Source organism: Protopterus annectens, chromosome 11.part0 (assembly GCF_019279795.1).
Source record: "Protopterus annectens isolate FY-2018-M chromosome 11.part0, PAN1.0, whole genome shotgun sequence".
In the NCBI taxonomy this organism is placed as follows: Eukaryota; Metazoa; Chordata; order Ceratodontiformes; family Protopteridae; genus Protopterus; species Protopterus annectens.
In genome coordinates this window covers 1222829230-1222854155 of record NC_056745.1, presented here as the reverse complement: position 1 = coordinate 1222854155, position 24926 = coordinate 1222829230, and the positions used below count along the sequence as shown (strand labels likewise).

General features: G+C 41.0%; 1 protein-coding gene across 3 annotated transcripts in view; it reads right to left on the bottom strand.

The window, feature by feature from the left end:
* The window catches only part of MAPK8IP2 (mitogen-activated protein kinase 8 interacting protein 2), a 788562-nt gene that overhangs the window by 434833 nt on the left and 328803 nt on the right, over positions 1-24926 (bottom strand). For all 3 annotated transcript variants that reach the window (XM_044088602.1, XM_044088603.1, XM_044088604.1), the window contains exon 2: positions 68-173. In XM_044088602.1, the coding sequence (XP_043944537.1) occupies positions 68-173 (106 nt within the window). The remainder of the gene's footprint in view (positions 1-67; positions 174-24926) is intronic.

Genomic DNA, 24926 nt, shown 5'->3' with positions numbered 1-24926 from the left:
TTATTTTGTATCTTTGAGGGAAGAGATCTTCAGCTGGGAAGACAGATATATATCATGGATCACATACCTTTTCGTAAGGGTCAGAGTCATAGTTCATGCCGATTCCACAGTCGTCCGTGATTTCTGACAAATCCTCATCATCAAACTCCTCCAGACTGATGTCATGGGCAGCCCTGAAATCAAACGAACATACAAAATTAGTGGATTGACAGGCCAGAACAGGACATGCAGTAAATGTTTAAGAGTGCAGAAAGCATGAAATAAGAGTGTCTGGTAGTCTTTCTAACAAAGTACAGGTCTAAAATAAGAAAGTAAATGTTGCCGTTTTCTAAACAGTTAACAAAATGTTAACTAGTCTCTCTTCTGAGAAGCAATATGCCTGTAACTGTAGTTAATTTATGTCTCCTAAAGTGTGTTGTATAAGATTTTAATAGGTTTATAGGTAAGTACTAGGCTAGCTGCCCTTGCAAGCCATTTTAAGTCTAGTTAATTTCTTTTCAAAGGTGAGACTCAAACCCTGGGCTTTCTTTCTTTGAGGTAAAAGTATTATCCATTATACCAGCCCTCTTCTAGTATAAATGTTACAGAATGTTAGGTGAGCCATTCCTACCTAGTACTATAGTCACATACACTTTTACTTAGTCACTGCTGGATTTGAACACTTGCCTAAGTCCATAACCTACAGAACACTGTATCAATAGTGGAATATTGCATACCTGTACTGAATTTAACAGTATTTTGCATTTCCTGGTTCAGGCACACTTGAGTAGCTATTTCTTTCTAGTCATTCCAAGCTTTGCAGAAAAGTAAAGTTTGAAAATTGTTAAGCTGTATTTTACAGCCATCAAATCACATACTTCGGCATTGCAACATGGTAGTGAGTGGGTAATTCATATTTTACCCATGGGAGGAGGATATTATATATCCAAGAGGTAGCTCGAGTAACTAAATTGAAGCATATACTGTAGGTAAATGTATAAATTCCCTCTCAACCTGTCATGGTGCATTCTGATTATTCATTGACATTCTTTTAGAAACACAGATCTTACCATTTTATTTAATCCCTTTGTATTAATGGCACTCAATTCTCCTTCTGTATCTTTGCGCTGATGTAAACCATTGGGAATACAATTAAACACTTTGTATGTGCGCACCATTGGACATAGAGATGCATTTAGAGTATATCATTCAGGTATAGTTAATGCCATTCTTTGTGCCATGGGAAAGAAAGAAAGAAAGAAAGTCGATCATGGGTTTTAAACAAGTGGAATAAGAGTATTTTGGAATTAATGAAAGAACATATTCAAATGCATGGGAATGTTTTTCTAAGAAAAAAAAATGTTCACACATTTGGTTGTTTAACAGCAAAAAAAATGGAGTTTGTTACTTCTTAAGTATTCAGTATACTTGTCAGCCCTCAAAATCATAGCAAGAGACCATCAAAAATCATAGCAGAGCACTATAATATTTAAATTACTCCTATGCATACCTTTGTACTGTTAGGGGGTGACATATAAATCCATACCCTCAAATGGGTATTTGTTTGCACCCTTGAGAGCATAATGTGTTAATCTGCACGTCCCAAGGAAGTGATGACAACACAGGATTATTAAATAAGTTACTACACTACCTCGACTGTCATATGTGATTTAAGACACCCTCTCAAGAAGCTAGCTGCATTACTTATTTCCTTATAATTTCTAACGACTCTGCTCTCTTCTCCGCTCTAAGTACCTCAAATCTTCTTAATTTTCCCCTTATATCAGATCCTGATGTGCTTGCCATCTCAGGGAACTCCTTCTGCAGCCCAGGCATATTTTTGTGAAACTGGTAGTCATGGTGTGTAGGGCAGCACACACCAGGCAAAATAGGGCCTGACAACTGGCATTTCTAATAGCAATCTCCTAGTATCAGTACAGTTCAAAATGCTATTTATTTTCTGGCTACAATTTCATACTGCACTGTGAAGTTAAACATATCATTTCTCTCATATCACACTGCTTACCAGATTTGTGTTCCCTCCTTTAGTTTTGTCCCCTGAAAGTACAGTTTTTTACCTACCATAAATGTAGATGTTCGAGTGCTAATACAGCTGCAGTCATAACAGATGGGTTCTCCTGCCGTCAGGCGGGTCCTCGGTCGGCCGAATTCCAAAGTCTAGGTCCGGCGTCGGTTGTCGTCGCTTCTTCCCTGACGTCAGTGCGACAGGGGTATAAAGGAACCAGCCGACGCCATTTTCTTCAGTTTTTCTTGCCCCAGATGTCAGGTGCCCCCAGAAGGAAGGCAATACATAAATTTGTGTAATAATGCAGTGCAATATAATCAAAATACAGTAGTTGCAAGCAAATACATCATAAATTAATACCCCAATCAGGTTGTATAAGGATGTGTTAGCCTATAGGCCTGTCCCAAGAGGGAAGGAGGGAAACCTGGACTGCAGCTGTATTAGCACTCGAACATCTACATTTATGGTAGGTACAAAACTGTACTATGTTCATCGTGCATACAGCTGCAGTCATAACAGATGGGTAGAATCCCAAAGCTAAGAAAGGGTGGTAGGCACTAGGTGGAACTAGGAGGAGCCAAAATGCCCTGCAAGACTGCAGTGGCAAAGCCTGCTCTAGATTTGGAGTATAATGGTAGGTTGTAGTGCTTGAAGAAGGTATGCACAGAACTCCAAGTGGCTGCTTCCAAAATATCCTTGGTAGGAACTCCTCTGAGGAAGGCTGCAGAGGTGGCTGTGGCCCTGGTGGAATGAGTTCTAATGCCTGTAGGTACAGTTTTGCCATGAAAGGAATAGCAAAAGCGTATGCAGTGGGCTATCCATTTTGAGATTGTCTGTTTGGAAATCGGCTTTCCTTGAGCTCCTACCGCATAGGACACAAAGAGCTGTTCTGATTTTCTGAAAGGCTTTGTTCTGTCCAAATAATAACGCAGTTGTCTGTGGATGTCCAATGAATGTAGTAATCTCTCCCTTTGTTTTGAGGATTAGGATAAAAGTAGGTAAATGTATGGCCTGATTTAAAGCTACCCTGGATACCACTTTAGGCATAAAGGACGGGTTGGTTCGTAAGGAAACTCTGTCCTGATGGAAGATGATAAAAGGCTGGACAGCCATGAGAGCCTGTAGTTCTGAAACTCTATGAGCTGAGGTGATAGCCAGAAGGAAAGCTGTTTTCCAGGACAAATATTGCAAATCTGATGAGGCAGCTGGCTCAAAGGGAGGCAAGGTCAGTTTTTCCAGAATGAAATTAAGATCCCAAGCAGGTATTGGTTGTTTCCTTGGAGGTCTTAAATTCTTAGCCCCTCTGAGGAACTGTCTTAAGAGAGGGTGAGAGAATAAAGGTGGATCAGTCTTGTATTCTGCAGAAATGGCTGAGGCATGGATTTTGATGGAGGAGAATGAAAGTCCACCGCTTAGCAGCTCAGCCAAATATTGGAGTATTTGTGGTAAATTCAGTTTTCCAGGATCATGGCCCTTTTTCTCATTCCAGACACAAAACCGTTTCCATTTTGCGGAGTAAGCTTTTCTAGTTGATGGCCTTCTGGCCTCCAAAATGACATCCTGCACCTCCTTGGAGAGTTGGGCCTACTGTGATGCTAAGGAATCTTCCATGCAGCTAGATTGAGTGTTTTTAGCTGGCTGTGAAGAGTTTTGAAGCTGTGCTGAGTCAGAAGAAGAGGCATTAGAGGCAGGGTCCATGGTGGGGAATGCGTCAGGCTCCTCAGGAGTGGGTACCAGTGTTGCCTTGGCCAGTCCAGAGCAATGAGAATCATCTTTGGTCTGTCTGCTCTGGTTTTCAATAGAACTTTGGGCAGCAGAGAAAGAGGTGGGAAGGCATAAACTGTCATTGATGTCCAACTGAAAGAGAGAGCGTCCACTCTCCAGGCCTTTGGATGGAAAATCCTTGAGCAGAATTTTGTCAATTGATGATTTTTGTGGGAGGCAAAGAGATCTATGTCTGGCCTTCCCCATTCTTGGATTATTTCTGTAAAAACTTTTGGATGTAATTTCCATTCGTGTGGATCTGTCATATTCCTGCTTAGGTTGTCTGCCAGTGTGTTTTCCTTGCCTGGCAAGTACTGTGCTTGTAGTTCCATTTGTAAGTCCATGGCCATGTTCCAAAGTGACATGGCCAGTCTGCATAGGGGGTAAGAATGTGTTCCTCCCTGTTTGTTTATGTACAACATAACTGTGGTGTTGTCCATTCTTATCAATAGTTGACCTGGTTGTAGAAGGTCCTTGAAAGCTATAATAGCATTTATTACTGCTAGCATTTCCTTTTGATTGATGTGAAGGTGCTTTTCTTTTTGGGACCATTTGCCCTGAATGCACTGATCTGTCATGTGCGCCTCCCAGGCGTAGTCCGAGGCATCTGTTGTGATGACTTGATTTGCTTGAGGCTTGCTGAATGGAAGACCTGTGTTTGTTTGACATGCTTGAGCCCACCACAGAAGTTCCTTTTGCAGACATGGAATTAGTGGTATTATTGTTTCCAAACTGTGGCTGTGTTGAGACCATATGTTTTTCAGGTACCATTGTAGTTTCCTCATATGCAGCTTTGCACATGGGATTAATAAGATGCAAGATGCCATGAATCCCAGAGCCTGCAGGATTTTCCTTGCAGTCAGCCTGGTGCAATTTGCTAGTGTTCTGAAGTATTGAATTAGTTGCCCCTGCTTCTCTGGCGTGAGGTAGGCCATCTGGGTGTTTGTGTCCAAATTGGCACCCAGGAAAATTATCTTCCGAGAGGGTATTAGCCTTGATTTCGTTTTGTTGACTGTGTATCCCAGAGAGTTCAACAACATTATTACATAAGCCAGATGTTTCAGAAGAATGTGCTTGCTGTCCGCTTGGATCAGGCAGTCGTCCAAATAGGGGTATATTTGTATCCCTTGAAGTCTGCAGTAGGCAATTACTGATGCCAGGCATTTCGTGAATACTCTGGGCGCAGTAGATAAGCCAAAGGGCAATGCAGAGAATTGATAATGGGTTGAACCTGCAAGAAATCTGAGGTACCTTCTGCAATTTTGTCTGATTGGGACATGCAGGTATGCCTCCTTGAGGTCCAATGTTACCTGCCAAGACTCCTTGCCCAGCATGGGAAGAAGTTGCTGTAGAGTGAGCATCTTGAATTTTGGTATGAGTAGAAATGTGTTTAGGATGGATAGGTCCAAAATAGATCTCCAATCTTTTCCCTTCCTTGGTACCAGAAATAGCCTGGAATAAAAACCTTGACCTTGTTCGTGCGTAGGTGCCTCTTGAATAGCTTTCATGTTTATGAGATCTGTAATTTGCCTTTGTGCCTCTGCCCTTTGATTGTGTGGCAGGTTTGGCATGCCTCTCATTTTTGGAAGGGTGTGAAAATGGAATTTGTAGCCTCTGTTTATAATGTCCAGGATCCATTTGTCCTTTGTGACAATATGCCAATTTTTTGAAAATAATGCCAGCTTTCCTCCTAAGGGAGCTGCCATTTGAGACTTGGCTGGCATGCAAAGGGGAAAGTCATTGGGTTTGCTTTCTGAAAGATTGTGAGTTATCCTCACCACCTCTTTGTGTAGGAGCTTGCCATTGTCTGCCTCTAAACGATCCTTGGGATTGTCCTCTGCCCCTCGGGTGCCTGTATCTGCCTCTTTGGGGTCTGTCCGTGGCAGGAAAGGACCAGTTTTTGGAAGGCCAATTTCTACTAAAACGTGGGGTTGTACCTGTAGAAAATCTTTCACAGTTTGCATTGATTTAGCCTTTTCCTCCATTTTCCTTAATACCTCCTCAGCATTAGCACCAAATAGTACATCCTTTTGAAGAGGGCGTCTAGTAATTTAGCTTTGACATGATCAGGCAAGGCTTGTTCCTTGAGCCAGGCATGCCTATGTATGACTGATCCTGTAACAGCAGCTCTACATGAGGCCTCTAGAGCATCAAAACCACATTGTAAGGTATGCTTACCCACTTGTTATGCACTATGCATCAAATCCTGCAACTCCTTCAAGTCTGGTTGTTCAGGTTGTGACATTTTACTTTTCAATTGTGATAACAAAAACTGTTGGTATTTTAGCATATGAAACTGACAGTTTAAGGCCCTCATGGTTAAGGTAGCCGAGGTATATACCTTTTTTCCCCACCTTTCTAAGGATCTGGAATCTCTCTCGGAAGGTAATGGATTTTTAGCAATGGAGGCCTTAACTCCCTTGGGGCCCTGTGAGATGGTTTCTGGGTCAGCAGCATGGCTTTTGTATAGAAATTGGTGTGAGTCAGGAACCCTGTAGTACCTGTCAGGCTTAACTGGAGCTGGAGGTAGAGAGTCCGGTTAAGGCAGGCCTCCGAGTAAACATCATCTAGGATGCCCAAGACAGGAGGTATAGCCAGAGGCCTGTGCTGAGGTAGCAAGAGAAATTCCCTAAGCCTTTTCTTGGAATCTGAATAATCTTGGCCTTCCCAGTGGAAGTGTTCCCTTAAGGTATGCAAAGTTTCCCCAAATGAGTAATCCTCAGGGGGGGATACAGAAGGGATGGACTCCTCTGCATCAGAGTCTTCAAAAGGGGAGTAAGAATGTTCCTGATCATCGGAGTGCTCTGAAATAATGGAGCCCTGATCAGAGGAGGGGGAATCTTCCTCCACTCTGGGCCTTGTCCGATGGGGGCTGAGAACCTCTGATAAGAGTAATTAAATCCTCAGCCATTTTAAGCATCTGTTTCTTAGGCATGGGCCTGGAGATGGGCCCTGTGTAGCTGGTCTCTTAGAGTGCATGGTTGCTTTAGACTTAGTGAAAGCCTTGATGGAGAAAGAAGAGGAAGGTCTGAAGACACCTTGAGTGGAGGTGGACCTGTCCACATTCTGAGTTTCAACGCCAAGAGTGGCTTCGGTATCTGTAGTCGGGTGTGGGCCGAGGAGCCTGCGACCTCGGGCACAGGAGACACCGTCAAAGAAGTGTCGTCGGTAGTCAGGGGCTGCATAGGCGCCTCGCTGAGAACCGGACCACGTGTAGTCGGCTTTGGCGTGGTGTCGGTAGAGGCCGCGGACCTCGTGTGTCGGTCCTTATCTTTGCGTTTTTTAGACAAAACTGGAGTCGGAGTATCCGATGACATAATATAGTTAAATGCTTTCCCAAAATAATGCTGGGCGAACTCCGCCCGACGCTTAATGGTGCGTTTGTTGAATGTAGCACAAAAGCGACAGACCGAGACGTCATGGTCTGGGCCTAGACAAGGTATACAGAGGGAATGGAAATCCTTATGCGGTATTTGCTTCCCACAAGAAATACAATTATTAACTTTGTCTGACATTGGTCTGAGGCAAGAAAAGTTTCTAACGGATACTTAGCTTTCAAGAAGACTTCGGTTTCCAAATTTTCGTAATCTCAGGAGCTGGCCGACCAGCACTTGCGAACTGCTTCTGCTTCGGGCACCGCGCAGCAAGAAAGACTGAAGAAAATGGCGTCGGCTGGTTCCTTTATACCCCTGTCACACTGACGTCAGGGAAGAAGCGATGACAACCGACGCCGGACCTAGACTTTGGAATTCGGCCGACCGAGGACCCGCCTGACGGCAGGGGAACCCATCTGTTATGACTGCAGCTGTATGCACGATGAACATCTGCATCATTTTGCTGTGGTTTGCTTTAAATCTCATTGCTATGTCCCAGCCCACCACCTGGTTATTTATTTTCTTCTGGATGTCCTTTTTTTCTTTTATTAGCTCCAGTCTCAGGAAATGTACAACTGTAAGACAAGACTTAACAAGAAATATCTGACAAAGATGTACCAAACTCCAGTCCCAACACCAACTCCTGTGACACAAAACTAATAAATCTCTCCTTTTCTCTCCTTCAGGTGAGAGCTTTTCTCCCTACAAACTCAGCCTCTCAGCTACCCTTCTATCCATAATGTTGTATCCTTGCCAACCCAACTCAGTTATGTTTTCTGTATGACATGATAAAATAAGAAACTTGTTCATTTGCACTGACTTGGTGTCTAATTTTGCATTTAAGTTGGTGACTGTATCAAAATTTGAAAATATGCTGCCATTCATTTTCCATCCTGGATCTACTTATACACACCTTAGAACGTTTTCAGCTTGAAGAAAAATATATTTTACCATAGTAGTAAGACCTTTGACTATGTTCTACACAATCTTGATGATATTAAGATTAGTACTGGGAATTATATTTTTAACGAACTGCAAGGAAATGTGTCAACAGCAATTCTATTACTCCAATATTATGTGTAAAGCATATCTCATGACAGACTATAGTAAAGCCAGTTGAGTTTCTCCTAAGTGAAACAAAACTAAGCATATAATAGCCATCCCACTCTTGCTACTCCAGATAGCAAAATACAACCTGCCCCAGGAGTGATGTCATCCTGGGTGCAGGAATCATCCAATACAGTACCTTACAACACTGAGGTATTGAACTGAATACTAGCCCACTACATCTAGACAAGCTAATACAATTCACTAACATTCAATGTTAAGGAACATCATTATGTAGTCTGAGGACTCAGTGAGGCTCTGGTTGAAGGCCTGAAGTCCTTGGGCACAGTAGCTCCATTTGTATATTGGATATGGTATTGCATGCAAATTTATGCAACATACTGGTGGAGCTGCAGAACCATCAGACTGTCCAGCACAACAGCTCCATCTGTAAGGCAGACTAGTGAATACAGACATGATGGCCAGCATGATAGTGCATTCACCCCATCCATGATGATGGGTGGGAATGTGGGGCCACTAGCTCACCAGGGAATTAAATCTGTCATTAATAGTGCACTAAAACAAGCAGCCCCCAGTGGAGTTTGTGGGACAGCTTGTACTACTCATTACCAGGTAGGCCCCCAACTCCCTATACCTTTAGTATAGCTGTACCTGTATGAAAGACTAGGTGCTGCAGGCAGTTCAGCTTCCCATCAGGTACTGCCTGCAGTACCTACTTCACATCCTTATGAAATTTTCACCACTTAGAGAAGGCAGTTCATTTCAATGGAATTCACCACTAATTCAACCTCATACATTGGCAAACCACACCACTGTGCAATGTCAGATTATATTGACAGGTAGAGCCTGATCGTCCTTTTGGAATCAGGTGCAGGGTTGCACCTGTCCCCTTTAGTCTTTGCATAATGGGGACTGGTTTAGTCTTATCTTTTGTACTTGAACATGGAGTAACATGCCAAGTTGGGTCTGTTACTCCATGCGTGAGCTTTTTAGAATCCATCCCTATATAAATGGACTTTGATATCAAACTATAACATCTTTATAAGATAGAGTACAGCTTTGCTATTTTATTTTAATGAAACCTTGGTCTCCCTTCTTTTATGTATTAATTTCCCTTATTTATTTCTGTTGGTTGACCAGGTTTGTGGACTAATTGCCAAAACCTTGTCAGCCACACCTTGAGGTTATATCTAAAACATCTTAAAGCAACAGTGTGCACTTGGTTGGTAGGTTGGTAACAGGTACATTATATGACATTCTTCAATGTATAGAGCAACATTTGTTGTTGAGTACTATTTGGAGAAGGAAATGTACTTAGACATCTAGCATATATAGTAGTCTACATAAGAAAAATATTATTTACTTATTTATATTCCTTCATTCGTGGATTCATCTGCTTAGAAGTTTGTTTTTACTTTCTTTTATTTTGAGGAACTCTCAGTTGCCTAGAATTTTGCACAATGCCCAGATCTCTGCCTCACATATCAGTCTCCTTCTCATAAAATTTGTGATTTTTCTGGCATATCATTTTCGATTTTGGTCACTATATATTGACAGACATTTGAGTTTCAGACTTTGTACCTTTCAGAAAATACATGGTAATGCAAAACCTGTTTTCCTAGCTACTTTTAAAGTTTATATAGACAATATTTAAAATCTGTCCCCTTTTCTTGGGCCTTTGCCACCCCCACCCACCCCCATTATTTTTGTCTTCATCCAGAATTCTTCTGCTAAGAAGTTGAGAGGTATGGTAGACATGTTATGATTTATGTTAGCCATTGTCTCTGAAGCATTTACATGTGGCTACAGTAAACACTTGCACTTTAGTTTTGACTGAAATGCCTGGAGAGTTTTTATATGTCTTATTTCTACTAGCAGCTGGCTCTAGGAGACTCGTCCTGTTCTTGAGAAGGGCTTTTCTCCAGTCACTAAACTAAAAGAGGGCTTTTAAATGTGAATGCACTACCAGTGTTTCCTGAGTGGATGACCTGGTATTCTAGACATTAGCAAAGGAAATAAGGGTAGCATGTTTGCATGCTGTTTATTTTCAAAAATGTTGTAACAAGTCGGGAAACTGGTGTGATAGTAGCAGGCAATGATTGGTCTGGGTTCACACCTTATATTTACCTGTATATCCTGATCATAGTTTTCTGTTGAAGGTTACTACTTGTCACAGAATGAAGGGGAATTAAAGGAATGATATATTCTAGTTTTGCTAATAATATGCTTTTGGAAAGGTCATTCCTGGTTTCAGGTGCTAGCAAGTTTGAGATTTTGCAACAAGGGTTCAGATATGACCGTGCTTATCTACAGTTTTCTGTGTTGCATCCAAAAGGCTACATGTGCCGTGCTGTATAGATAATTTTGCTGATTGACTTAAGCAGTGTTATTATTTAGTGGGTCTGCTACATTTATTGGTCAGGCATTAGCTAGGTTTTGTGCCAAAAGACATAAATGCTGTTTTTAAAGGGTTTATTATTAATTTCCATTGCATGAGTACAGTGAAGTACAGATTAAGCTGTAGGTTTTTGAATGTGGTACCTGAGTTGAGGAGGAATGGGTTGCAGGTGTATGTTGTTATGCTTAGCTAACAAGTTCTTGTTTCAGGTCGTTTACAAATATGGAGAAGGATGGGACATACCACAGACCCCTAAAGAACCTCCACAATAAGTGCAAAATATTGGAATGAAACAGTGACATGACCTAAAGGGGCAAAGCCCTTCCTATGGCCCAGGTATCCCAGATTAAATTAGTGGCTTGTGCATCTGTGATACTGGGCGGGAGGATATACAGTCCCATCCTAGGGGTCAGATACTGTGTGTACAGGCACACAATGTGATAGGAACTTTCTGATGGAGACCAGGAAGCCTATTGGGCTGTGCTTCTGCCAAGGATAGGGGGTTGTAGATATATGTTCTTTTTGGAAGTGTAGAGCAGTTTGACTGTGTCTGCCCACTGCACATCCCCAAGCAGTAGGGATACTCAGGGCACACATCAGACTTGGACATCCTTAGGATCGAAATTAGCCACAAACAGAATATGGAGATAGTTCAGGGGACAGTGGAGTGTCTGGTAGAACCAACATTAGGAGTGGGCCTCTGGGATAGAGACCACAAGAATGAAGTCAGGTGCAGAAAAAGAGCATCAATAAAGAAAATAAAAAATATAAAAGGTGTTAAATATTGGAGCATGTATCACCTGTATAGACTTAAAAGGTCCTACTGGAAGGGTAGTTTTGGAACTGCTTAATGATGTACATTTTTGTAGCATATGGGTGTGGCCTGCTCTTTCAAATACACTTGACATGTCTATGGAAATACCTCCAGTTAACTGACCTTTGTTCATGTTGTAAATTTAGACTGTCTGCATACATGGTGGCTGTTGTACTAATCCCTGTTCACAACCAAACAGCTAGCATACAGTAAACCGTATTTGTTCATAAGCTCATACATTTGTGAATAGACTAGTTTCTGTAAAACCATAATTACAAGGCACAAGTTCTCTATATGCCTATATATGCTGGTGCAATACTTTTGGTTAAAATAGATGGTATAAAAGCTTGGATATGTGGAATACTGCTTATTTTAAGAAGGTTACATGGAGACAACAAAATTTAGATAATTTTATACTGCTTAATTTTTGAGAAACATTTCCATTCATTTGGATGAATTTCTTAAAAATGAAATGTAATAGACAAATCACTTATGGTGTTGTTTATTGTACTCGTGTTCTTTTCAGGTTCTGACGGAGAAGATTAGTTTTGTAGAGTAGACAAACATTTACAGACTCCTGGTCGAAACTCTGAAAGTTTTTTTTTATTCATATTGAAAGGAGTAATTATCTTTATCTGTATTACTAGTGACCCTCTGACATAAGGTCATAAGTGGTGAAACTGTATAATGAGGTTAGGGGAGGGCACAACATACAATGACACAGTTTACTTTCACCACATAAAAACAAAAGTTTTAAATCATTTGTCAAGTCAGTTGAAGGTACAAAGTGGAAGTTCATTAAAATGAGTAATGAATGGTATTTACCATCCCACAGGACGTTAGCAATTAGACTTGCTTATTTGCATCAAATGAAAAAAGCTAAGCAAATTTAAATTAATTTTAATTGATTTTAATTAATGAATGGTATAATGATATTTTGATTGTATGATTTTGTCCTTGTTATCAGCTGCTGATATACGTTTAATTCAACATGTGCAACATTTTATGAGATATTCTGGACCAAACAGGGCTAGCACCTTAATTAGCATGTTGTAAACTGTTGACAGAATTTGATACAAGAATGCATGTATTAATGGGTAAGTGACTATATACCCATATGCTGTGTGAAAATGTTTGATTCAAGCAGAACTGACAAAAGACCTGAAAACATTTGCATCTTAGAAAGCCAGTCTGTGCTTTTGAACTTTGCAAATTATTTCAAGACATTCAGTTCATGGGATTTTATTGTTTTAACATTATAGACGGTAAGCTGAGATTTTGAACTACTGCAAAAATGTCACATGTCTAGTTTTGCCTGTGTGCACAATAAAAACAACTGGATTCATATCACAAAAATAAAGCCTGGGATAAGGAATCCATCATACATGAAAGCAACTCAGTATAGAAGCCCCTTCAGTTGAATGCTGTACACTGAGACTCAGAATAAAAATAAATATATAAACATGCAGCTCACGTAAGATCTTAATGTACTACAGAAAAACAAGTCAACCAGTTTTCTGTAGGGGGCAAGATCCCTGCACAACTATTTGGAGGTCACTATTAGGACACATAAATTAATTCTGTGGTTGCAACACCAAGGGGAACTCATCAACTCCACAAGCTGTGATGTTGATTAACAGTGCAGTTCCTTTCTGACTTAAAAGAAAACGTTTCAACACATAAAGGCTTTATGTCGGACAGCTTTTGATGAGAGAACTTTGAGCCATATGGATTCACTGTAAGTGGTTTCTTACTAATTATATCTTTCCCCAAAAGGTTAATGTCCTTCAACAAATATTAAAGACAATAATTCATTTTCCAAGACCCACTTTATCATATATCAGGGTCACAGGGGAGTCACATATATTGTAGCAAGCAATGGGCTTAAAGCAGAAAACCATCCACCATGTCACTCTAATCCAATGCATGTCAAAGACAAATTATTCAACAAATATACTATGTACAGCACAGAAATAGTGAGTGCTGCTGTTAGTTTTAAAATACGGGAATTTGTGCAAAAAGAAAATAACTATTTTATATATATATTTATAAAATAATAATTTTTTTAACAGGCAGACTTTTTTTTAACAGGCAACAGTACTACACATCTACAACTAATGTGATAATTTTGTATAGTACTCTTTTAATAAATTGTATTATTGCTACTCATAAAACAAACATACTTAATGCACATTTCATTTCAGTTTCAGCAACTCAAAACTACAAATGTTTAAGTTTGTAAAACAGTGAATCAGGCAAACTTGATTTTTTCTTTAGGTTATACTCAGGAAGATGCTAATGAATCCAGTAGGAGTAAAGCTGGTATTGACTACTGATTTGTGAGACTGTCTATTGATTATTTAAAATGTCCATTAACTCACTATAACTGGCTATCAATGATTTATAATGTCCATTAACTAATATTTTAGTACTTCTTTCTCTACTAATAAACTGCAGAGTGCAGGATAAACATGCCACTGTAGGTATGCAGTCTATGCTTGCAACTGTCAACCAATTTTATTATTGATAGCACTGTCCAAGTTAATTGAATTACTGGGACATGACTAAATAACATCTTATTTGAACAAAGAGAGGTTTTTTTCGATCAGGTACAGCATGCATTTTGGCATGGGAGTTATGATGAAACTGCTTTATGAAATTTTTGAATAAGAATTATTCGGTTTATCATGACCCTAAGTCCATTGAGGTTTTACTGAATTGTATTTCATTTTTGAAGGTGCTTGCCATGTCAAGTTCTTTATTTAAATAGAAAGGCTGTATTTCAGTCATCATTTAACTGAATTTCTCAAATGTTGATTGATAACACACAGTCTAGAAATGTTGCACTTATTTGCAGTATCCCATAAGGATACATTTTGGATTCTTTATTTTTATATATATGATAAATTAAATTAAATGTACCTGTCATAAAATTAAAATTATAGCATACACAGTTTAGTTTTGTTATCTGTTGGTACTGACTTTTAGATACCCACTGCATTATTAAAGGAAAAAAAAGGTTACTGAAGTTGAGATCTTTGAAAAATAAGGAAGAAAAAATCATTATAAATGTAAATAGACAGATGTGTATAACTTTCTTTGCACCAATTTCTTATTTAAGTGTGTTAGAAGTACAGATGGTACTAGTTTTTAATGGGTGTCAGTGTACACACAGCCAGATCATGATCAAATGGGGCCATACCTCTCAAACTCTTAGAGCAAGAAATCTGGACAAATCTATAAATAATGGGGGGATAAAAGCCCAAAAATAGGGACAATTTTTAAATAAACATAATAACAGGTTTTACATTATCATGAATTTTCCTAAGGGTATAAAGTTGAAACTCAAATGTCTGTCATTATTTTCTGACTTAAATATTCAATGATTTGCCATTGATTTGCTAGAAAACTACAATTTTATGAAAAATAGACCACAAAATATGAGGCAAAAATCTGGGCATTCTGTGAAAATCTGTACATTTGAGAGGTATGAGTAGGGCCCTAGGCAGGCTAATGGATAAGGGGCCCCACAGACCAGCCCTCCCTATGTCTCCCCTGTTACCATAAACACGTTCATAACTGTCAATGTGCATATTATTTTCTTTTTTTCTTCTATAACGATTAGAGATAGGTTCATAGGTTGGTACTAGGCTATCAGCCCTAGGGCCTATACAAGCCTAGCCATAACAATTCCCTGGCTATTTCTTCCCACAGTATTTACTTCCCTGGACCCCTGTCTAGCAGGGTGACTGACGTGATACCCAGGGTGAATTTGCTATCTCCCATCCAATCATCAAGGCTCCTTTTGAAGAGGACCAAAGAGGCGCTCTGCTTGACATGTATGGGCGTCTGTTCCAGAGTCTGGGGAGTCTCTGGGTCAGGAACCTATCCCTGTAGCATGTTTTGTTCATTGTGATGACAAGGTTTAGATCCCTGGAACGTGTGTCTCTGAGGGATTGGGATTTCTTTTAAGTGTAGCATGTCCAACAGCTCTGGGTTTGACATGGCCTTATATGTTAAGCAGAAATCACCTCTGAGAAGACGATATGCAACAGAGTATAGATGGAGTTTTTTTAGATGGTCAGCATAGGGCATCTGCTTTAGGCCTGTAATTCTTTTAGTGAGGTATTTCTGCTGACTTTCCAGTTGTTGCAGATGTCTTGAGAGGTACATATCAAATGGGGTGTTGTATTCTATAATGGGTCTAATGAGGGATGAGTACAGTGGGACAATGACCTCCTTTTTTCTGGATGAAAAGCCCTTAGTGATGTGGTGTGCTACATAGAAGGATTTCCTGACTGTTGTGGCGATGTGATTATCGAAGGTGAGACCACTGTCCACCTGTGTCCCTAAGTCTCTTATCACACTTTCGGTGTTTAGTGTACTGCCACCTATGTGGTAATTCATGGGTACATGTTTTTTCCCAAAGGGGATAACTATACATTTCTTGGCATTGAGCTTGAGCCCATGGCTCTGGCACCAAGCGTCTGTTTCTGTAAGGTCCTTTTGTAGAATATCCACATCATTTGGGGACTCAATAATGGCTCCCAGTTTGCAATCATCTGCGAACTTTGTTAGCCAGAGTCCCTTAGTCTTGGCCTGTACTTCAGAGAAGTAAATGCCAAACAAGAGCGGTCCGAGGACTGAACCCTGAGGTACTCCACTTGTCACTTGTCTGGAGCTGGATTTGGAGTCAGTTACTTTTACAGTGTGGGTTCTGTCAGTAAGCCAGTTGGCAACTCATCAAGTGACTTAGGGATTAATGCCCAGCTTAGTAAGTTTATCTATGATTCCAGAGTGGGAGATGGTGTCAAAGGCCTTGGTGAGGTCCAGATAGGCTTTGTGGACAACCTTACCCTTGTCCATGGCTCTGGAGACTGATTTGAAGAAGTCAGTCAGGTTCAGGAGACAAGATCAGCCCTTCACAAACCCAAACTGCATGGGGACCAGTGTTTGAAGGTTGCCAATATCTTTGTTTATAAGTTCTATGATAATATGTTCCATGGCCTTGCAGATCAGGCTCATCAGACTGATGGGGCAGTAGTTCCCTGGATCCATGGTTTATCCCCCCTTGTGGAGTGGGATAACTGTAGCTGTGCGCCACTCAGTGGGCATGAAGCCTGAGGTGAGGCTATGGTTAAACATGATACTTAGGTGAGGTGCCGGTTCATTTTGTAGTTCATGTAGCACACAGCCTGGGATGTCATCTGGTCCCATGGATGCTGTATTCTTAGCTTTGGAGAGTGTGTTTTTTACCTGTGTGGCTGTTATTACCAGAATTTGGCAATTTTTCGGTATTGAGATGGGCCCTTTAGGGGGTGAGAGGGGCGTGAAGTTTGCACTGAATTGATCTGCTAGGATATTGGCAATATCCTTGGGATCAGTATATTCAATGTCATTCTGCTGTAGCGCAGAGCAGATCTGAGCATTGCTATTTAGATTCTTGGCATAGCTATAGAATGCCTTGTGGTTGTCTTTGGAATCTTTGACAATTTTATTTTCGTAACTAGCTTTGGAGTATTTTATGAGGGATCTCAGCTTCTTACTGAGGCTGGTAAGGGAGTTTTTTGCATCCTGGGATTTTCCTCTTTTCTGGAACAGTTTCTTCCTTTTGTTGTAAAGTTTGTTTATGGCAAGGGACCACCAGATTGGCTTCCTTTTTTTGGAGGAGAGCATCTTGGTTCTATTGGGGATTCATGTATGAGTGGATGTGCTCGTTCAGTGCCTTAGTGTAGGATTCAGCAGTCAAACTTTAAATATTAGATATTTAAAACTTCTATTTCAAATTTTATAGCTCAAGCATTGATAGCCATTTGCTAAACAAAGTGATACAGTTGCACAATAAAAACAGACCTAGCATGAGCAGTAAGCTTTTCTGTCACTGAAACTCGCATTCATTGAAACAGCACTGAAACCCACATTAAAAAAGAATGCATCTGGCCAGTGGTAGATTACATTTACCTTTGGGCTGTTTTCATACCATAGGCCCCTTACACATATTTTTAGGATCATGCATACATGTATGCATGTATTCTTTGATGCACTATCCAGATTGCATTAAACTATATTCCTTGTATAATACAGCACCATTTGTTAGAGTGTTTTAAATTTGTAGGTTTGAACATTTTTCTAGTAAGCAATGAAACAAAATATATGGACCAATAATGAGAAAACTACCAATTACAGAACATTTCAACCACAAAAAGCCACTCAAACTTCTGCCATTACAATCCATCAATATCAGTCAATATACACAATCTCTGCAGAAGTAAAAGTCATCTGAATAATTCCACATTAAAGAGATCTATAACTAATGAAGAGGTTGCTGCTAGCAAATAACCAATGAAGACGTTGTTGCTTGCAAATAACTTTACATTTCAGTGCTTCATGTACAGATTTAGTGCCTGCTGCCCTTGAAGAATAAAATTCCCATGTTACATTAATATAATGGTAAGCTGGTAATATTGCAATAGGGAATGGCAGTCAAACTGGCAATAGATTCATAGTTACCAGGCATCTCATCCAAAGGAGGACAAACTCAGAAGTGCAGCACCCCCTTACCCCCTTAAACGGCACTGGAATATCAGCACTCCATTTACATGGTGTGAGAATAGAACTCAAAGCCTTCTGCGCCAAAGACAAGTATGTTACCTGCTGGGATACTAACACCGCTTTCAAGTTTTATAGCATAAATGCTGCTGATGGCCATTTGCAAAACAAAACTGTTACATATTGAAAACAGACAGCATGAGCAATATTAAATTTCTCTTCTGAAGCTCAGCATTCCTTGAAAGTGCACAGAAACTCAACATTCTTTGAAAATGTACAGAAACTCAGCAGTCCTTGATGACAGTTTTGCAGTTGGTATAGATGATTCAGGCTCTAGTCTCCTGTAATACCAAATGGCTATGCCTAACTATCCCTAACTCTACTATCCCTGACCTCTATTCCACAGATTCTGACAACTATGGATGGACAATTTCCTATGGTTTCTCCTGCTAGTCTGGTTGATATGGGCATCCTGAGACAGTATAGCAACTGCCTCATGTACACGGACAACCCTCTACTACCACCTAGCAACACAATATGTGAGAGATGTAGTTACATTAAGAACCTAGAATCTTTGCTGTTTCAATCACAAGCCAGTACGTCTGGCACTAAAAGGTTGTCTGTGCAGACACTACAAACAGCACACCTCTAACACCACCCACACCTGCACAACACACTCCTACATATGTGGAGGTTCTCAACAAAAACATGCCTAAACAAAAGAGACCTCCGAAGCAAAAACACACACACGCACATAACAACCCACAGCACCAAGCACCACACACAGTACACATGCCTGTGTCTCACACCCTCTAAAGCCCAGCCACAAACCCAACATACTAGTCATAGGAGACTCTATTGTGAGACATACAGATGTGCCCCTCACCAGGCTAGACAAGGAGAAAGTCACCGTATGTTGCTTGTCAGGTGCTAGAATCCACCATATCATGCACACACTCTAGTTTCTTAACAATACGTACTGTTAGGACTCTGTCATAGTCCATGTTGTTGTGAATGACTCGAGACATACCTCTCTGGACTATATGAAGAGAGCGGACCCCTTCTAAATCTCATAATACTGAAATATTGACTTTCAGTATCTCGAGAATATATTATCGAAAGTGCAGTTAATCAAAACTGCACTTTACCGAGTGTTATGTTGTCGAATCTACTGTTGGGGTGCTGTGTTTTGGTTTGTGTGTGTGGTGCATTGTGGTTTGGGAGTGAGATATGGTGGATGATGTGTGGCTGTGCATGGAGATTCAGGTAAGTTGTTAATGTTTAAGGGTTTTGGGTTGGGTTTATTGTTTTGTAGTGTGTTGGGATGTTTTGGGAGTTGGCTGGGTTACATGGGTGAGTGTTTGTGTGTTACTGTTGAAGACAGTGTGTTTTTGAATGTGTAGTGTGTGTTTGTGCAAAGTAAGTGTAGGGTGGGTAGGTGTGGGTTTTTTGTGTGTTTCATGGTTGTGTGACCTTGGAGTTCGTATATGTAAGTACAGGGGTGTGGGGGGCACAGCCACCCACATGTGGGGTGCAGGGGGGCTTGCCTTCAGCTTATGCATAGGTTTTGTAGGTGTGTGTGTTTGGTGTTTTAGTAAAGGTGTAGTGGGGAGGTGGTGTTGTGTGATGTGGTAGAGGTTATATTACAGAAATGAATGTCACTTGCTATAAATTCGGTATTTTGAAAGTATGGTATAGTGACATTCGGTTTTGTAATATTTCAGTATAGTGGGTGTTCAGTAGTTAGATCTTGAGATACTGAAAATTGGTCTTTCAGTATTTTGAGATTTAGAAGCAGACCCGAAGAGAGACATGATTGAGCTAGCTGAATATGTGTCCCAGGCAGGTATGTCCCTAGCCTTAAGCAGCATCCTACTGTTACCCAGAATGATGCCTCAATACAAACAGAAAATGACTGACTTTAACAATAGGCTTAGTTTCTGATGTCATTTGAAGGGAATCCAGTACTTGATAGGCTAGGAAGACATGACTGACAGACCACGATGCTTTGCCAGAGATGGCCTTCATCTATCTTCCCTGGGCTTCAGCCTTCTGGCAAAGGCTCTTGCCTCTCCCATAGTGCCTTTTTTAGACAAAGCCATGAGCACAAAATTATCAACATGAAAAACTCTTCCAAATAAAATGTAAAGGTCATGTTGCTAAATGTTAGGAGTCTTAGCATGAAACTGCACTCATTGCAAGCATTCCTTGCACTGGAGGATGCTGCCATTTATGCAGTCACTGAAATCTGGTTCAGAGTTGCAGGGAGCACCCCAGCCTTACCAGATTATTCATCCTACCATACTTTCAGATCCCAAATGGTGGGCTACAAAGCCAAAGGGGATGGAGTTTCAATATTTATCAAAGACATACACACCTCCAGGCTGGTCAAATAGTATGATGCACAGGAGATACTCTAAGCGCAGTTAACTGTTGACAAAACACCTATTCAAATTATAGCTAGCTACAGACCCCCAACCATGACTCAGGGTGTCCACTCCACATATCTGGACTTACATGAATCCATCAAGATTCAATCATCTACCCTGATCCTGTGTGACTTTAACTACCCAACCATAGAGTGGAAGTCCTATTGTAGCCCAATCACAAATGCCCAGAGATTCCTTGACTTCATCCATGCCAATGCATTGGATCAGCTGGTTGACACACCCATGAGAGGTGAAAATATCTTGGACCTGATACTAACCAACATGAATAGCCACTGTAGCACCCCTACAGTGTCATCCTCCTTGGTAAGATCCGACCATAAAGCAATCACTTTCAAAGTCAACATGTCCCCTAACACCCTCCCCCTTGTCAGAGTCAAACAAAAACTTTTCTAAAGCTGACTACAATCTCCTGAGAGAAGGTATAAGCAGCTTCACAGCCACTGTTCCTTCATTTGGAACTAGCACTAATGTCCAAGCCTACACCAAAAAACCTACATAGCTGCATGGACTCAGCAATACCGGACAGGACCAAATCTTCTTCCTCAAGGAAGCATAAACCTGTCTGGTGGATAGCAGCAATAAACAAACTCTATAATAAAAGAAAAAAAATTGCTGTCCAGGACCAAGGAGGAGCAGGTGTCAAGTTGGAAGCAATCTCTCCTTTGTCTGAACAAGCAAATAATGTCACTGGTGAAATCTTGTAAGGCTAACTTTGAGTCCAAATTGGCCATATCCACTAAGGACAATCACAAGGCCTTCTTCACATATGTCTGCAATCTCAAAGGTAATACCCAAATCTGCTCTGAACTGGTCTTCAAGACCACCACATACACAAATGCCATAGATACAGCCAACCTGCAGGCAGACAGGATTAGTGAAAACTTCACTCCCCTGTCCCACCCATCAGTAAAGCAGGATATCCCCAGCACCTGTCCCCCTCCCCTCATCACCAGGGAGCAGGTCTTTAATGTCCTCTCAAAGGCAAAAAATGCAGTCTCCATGGGATCTGAAAACATACCTGGCTGCATCCTACATGAAACCAAAGCCTGAGCACCAGCTTCCTTCCAGCCAAATGGATGACAGCCTTTGTCATCCCTCTACACAAAGATGGAGTGCCCACTGACCCAGGCAATTATAGGCCTATCAGCCTAACTAGCCTGATCTACAAGGCCATGGAATGCATTATAATGGACCTTATAAACAAGGACATTGGCAACCTCCAAATACTTGACCCCACATAGTTTGGTTTTGTCAAAGGGAGATCATGCCTGCTAAACTTGGTCGACTTCTTCAAAACATTCACCAAAGCCATGCATGAGGGGAAGATGGTGCACATTGCCTACCTTGACATAGCCAAAGCCTTTGACACTATTCCCCACTCTGGCATAATAGATAAACTTTCCCAGCTAGGCATCAACCCGTATGTTACCAGATGGGTAGCTAACCGGCTCACAGATAGAACCCACTCAGTCAAAATAGGGGAAGCCACCTCTAGTAGTAGTAGACGGGTAATGAGAGGCATATCGCAAGGATTGGTCTTGGGGCCTCTACTGTTTGGGATATACTTTTCTGAGGTACAAGCCAAAACCAGTGGTCTGTGGCTGACCAAGTTTGCAGATGACTATAAGCTGGGTGCTGTCTTAAATTTCCCTAGTGATGGGAACATCCTCCAAGACGGCCTTACCCAAACTAATTACTGGTAACAGAAGCATGGCCTCAAACTGAATGCCAAGAAATGCATCATTATCCCCTTTAGGGAAAATGGCATCCCCACTATTTATCACATTAAAAACAATGTACTAAGCATGCAATCAGTCGTGAGGGACTTGGGCACCTAAGTTGATAGCAACCTGACTTTTGACCACCACTTTGCCTCAGTTGTACAGAAGGTTTCCTACATGGCCCGCCTCATAAGTAAAGGTATTTCATTCAGGAACAGGGAGGTCATAACATCCATGTACTCCTCCCTTATCTGACCCATTATTGAGTACAATGCCCCCTTCGGCATGTACCTTGCCAAGCACATGCAGCAGCTGGAGAAACCACAGAAGTTCCTGACCAGGAAAATCCAGGGTCTCAAACATATATCCTATACAGAGAGGCTAAAAGCCCTGTCCCTCTACTCAGTCTCGTACAGACTGCTCAGAGGTGACCTGTGTCTGGCATACAAGGCCATCTCAGACCCAGCCTTGATGGAGTTGCTGCATATCCGTAAGTCAAACTCCACTCACACAACCCACATTCAAGGCCAAAACTTGGTCTGTGACATTAATGGAACCTGTTGACAGGATAGATTTGTCTCCCAAAGACTCCCCCATCTGTGGAATAGACTCCCTCTACATGTCAAGCAGAGTACCTCACTAGCTCTCTTTAAGAGGAACCTGGATGACTGCATGGGAAACAGAAATACACCCCTGGGATCCCACCTGTGTCCCTGCTGGACAGGGGAAACAGGTGCTGACTTTGTGGGAACATTGATGAAGTTCTTGGCTAGGTTTATAAGGGCCTCTGGGCCAATAGCCTAGTATCATCCTATGAACCTATAAGAACAGGGAATTTTTTTTGAAATGTGTAGGATCTCCAGACTGATGACTTCTCTTTTGAATGTGAAAAAAAGATTATGTTGGAGCCAAGGATATTCATCGTAAAACAGCTTTGTTACCAAAGGTGGATATGAGTTAACTCTTACTGCTATAAAGCAAAATATACAGAGGTTTAGTAGTGCACAACAGTTATTTTATTTATTTTTTTCAGCTTAGTTTAAGATCAGGCAGAAAAAAGGTCTTCTGAAAACTATGCTAAAATGTCAGTGGCATAGCTGACAAAATAATGCAATGTAAAAAGAATACAGCAGGTTAATATGTTGAGAGAGGAGGTAGTGAATGCTCTACAATGAAATCCAAACTAGAAATGTGAACATACAACTTGCATAATATTATAAGATACCACACAAAAAAAAATCAACCAGTTTTCTGCAGGAGGTAGACAAAGGACAGTCAATATCTCAAGACAACTTCCAAGCCCAAATGGATTTACGTATGTACTGGCATTTGAAATGAAGCATATGGAGCATGAAGCACGTGAACAAATGCAATTGGTGGAACTGCAGAGAGTGCAAACTAAAACTGAGGAGACAGCTTTGGAATGTCAGCATGAAAAGAAGATAAGCCTATGCCAGAGACTCATGAATCATGGTGAGGGTAAACCACATATAAGAATCCCAGGTCATTACAATTTTTTTTGTTTTGCCAGTATAAGGAGAGGGATGATTTTGATTGTTTATAAAGGATTTGAGACGGCTGGTTATCTGTACCAACTTGACCAACGGCAGTGGGTGGGATTTTTAACTCCTTTGATCACAGTGTAATGCATGCAGTTTCTAAACTCAGTGAAGTGGCTTGTTTAAATTATGCGAAGTTAAAAATGTTTGCTTTCTTGATTGTTGTTTAGAAGAAAGTTTAGAGAATACATGAGAAGGGCAGATGAAAATGATGAGTGAGTGGGTGTGAGGTCACCATACTGGAAATCCTTACAGATGTTCTGGTCAGGTAACAAGTCCTTGGTACTATGCCTTAGAATGTGAGGATTTGGATAGTAAACTGGGAGTATAGCTCTACAGTGGATAAAGTGAGGAAAGATAATCTTTACCAAGCTTGCGCTTTGCCAATGCATAAGAGGGGGTTCCCAGCACTGCACATGGGTATAGGGGAAGCCCTAAGGACAGCATAAGACATGCCAGCAGGTCACTCATGATACAGATTAACACATAGATTTGCATATATGCTATGGTACAGGGGTTAAATGCTTCAGATGAAACAAAACAGGGCATGCACTGTCTCACTGTCCACTAAGGGAGAGCAGAGAACAAAGATCTTTGGAAGTACCAATCAAGACTAGCAGTATGACAATGGTATGTTGTTTAGAGACAACAACTGCACATAATTATCACAGAAGTGTGTATTCCGTCTCCTGGTAGAGGGAAATGTAGGCCATTGACAAAAGAGACAAATGATCATACATTACCAGAGCAAACCCGCAATGATCATTTAGGAGCACTACTTGCCTTGGCAGTCTAGACTAATTAGACCCTTGGATGGGAAACCTTTCAAGTACATTTAGCCAGAGTCTATTTCAACTGGGAAGGGGGTAAGGTAGCAAGCAGGTGGCTGTTTTTAAGGATATTCCTGCTGACATCCTAAATAGGGAATTACTTTGACAATGCAGTACGTTGTGTGCATACTGTTGCAAACAATGGGACATGGAGGCAATCCTGTGGGGAAAGCAGTAGAAGGGAGATATAGCCATAGCTCATACCTCCATCTGGGGCTGGAAATGTGGCTACCTCAGAGGGAAAGTTTGTCAGTAGAAGTCAACCAGGTCTTGACCACAGTACCTACCCGTGGAAATCGATACTTCGGAAGGAGAGGTAAGTGATAAAAGGCAATCCTGTGGGGAAAGCAGTAGAAGGGAGATATAGCCATAGCTCATACCTCCATCTGGGTCT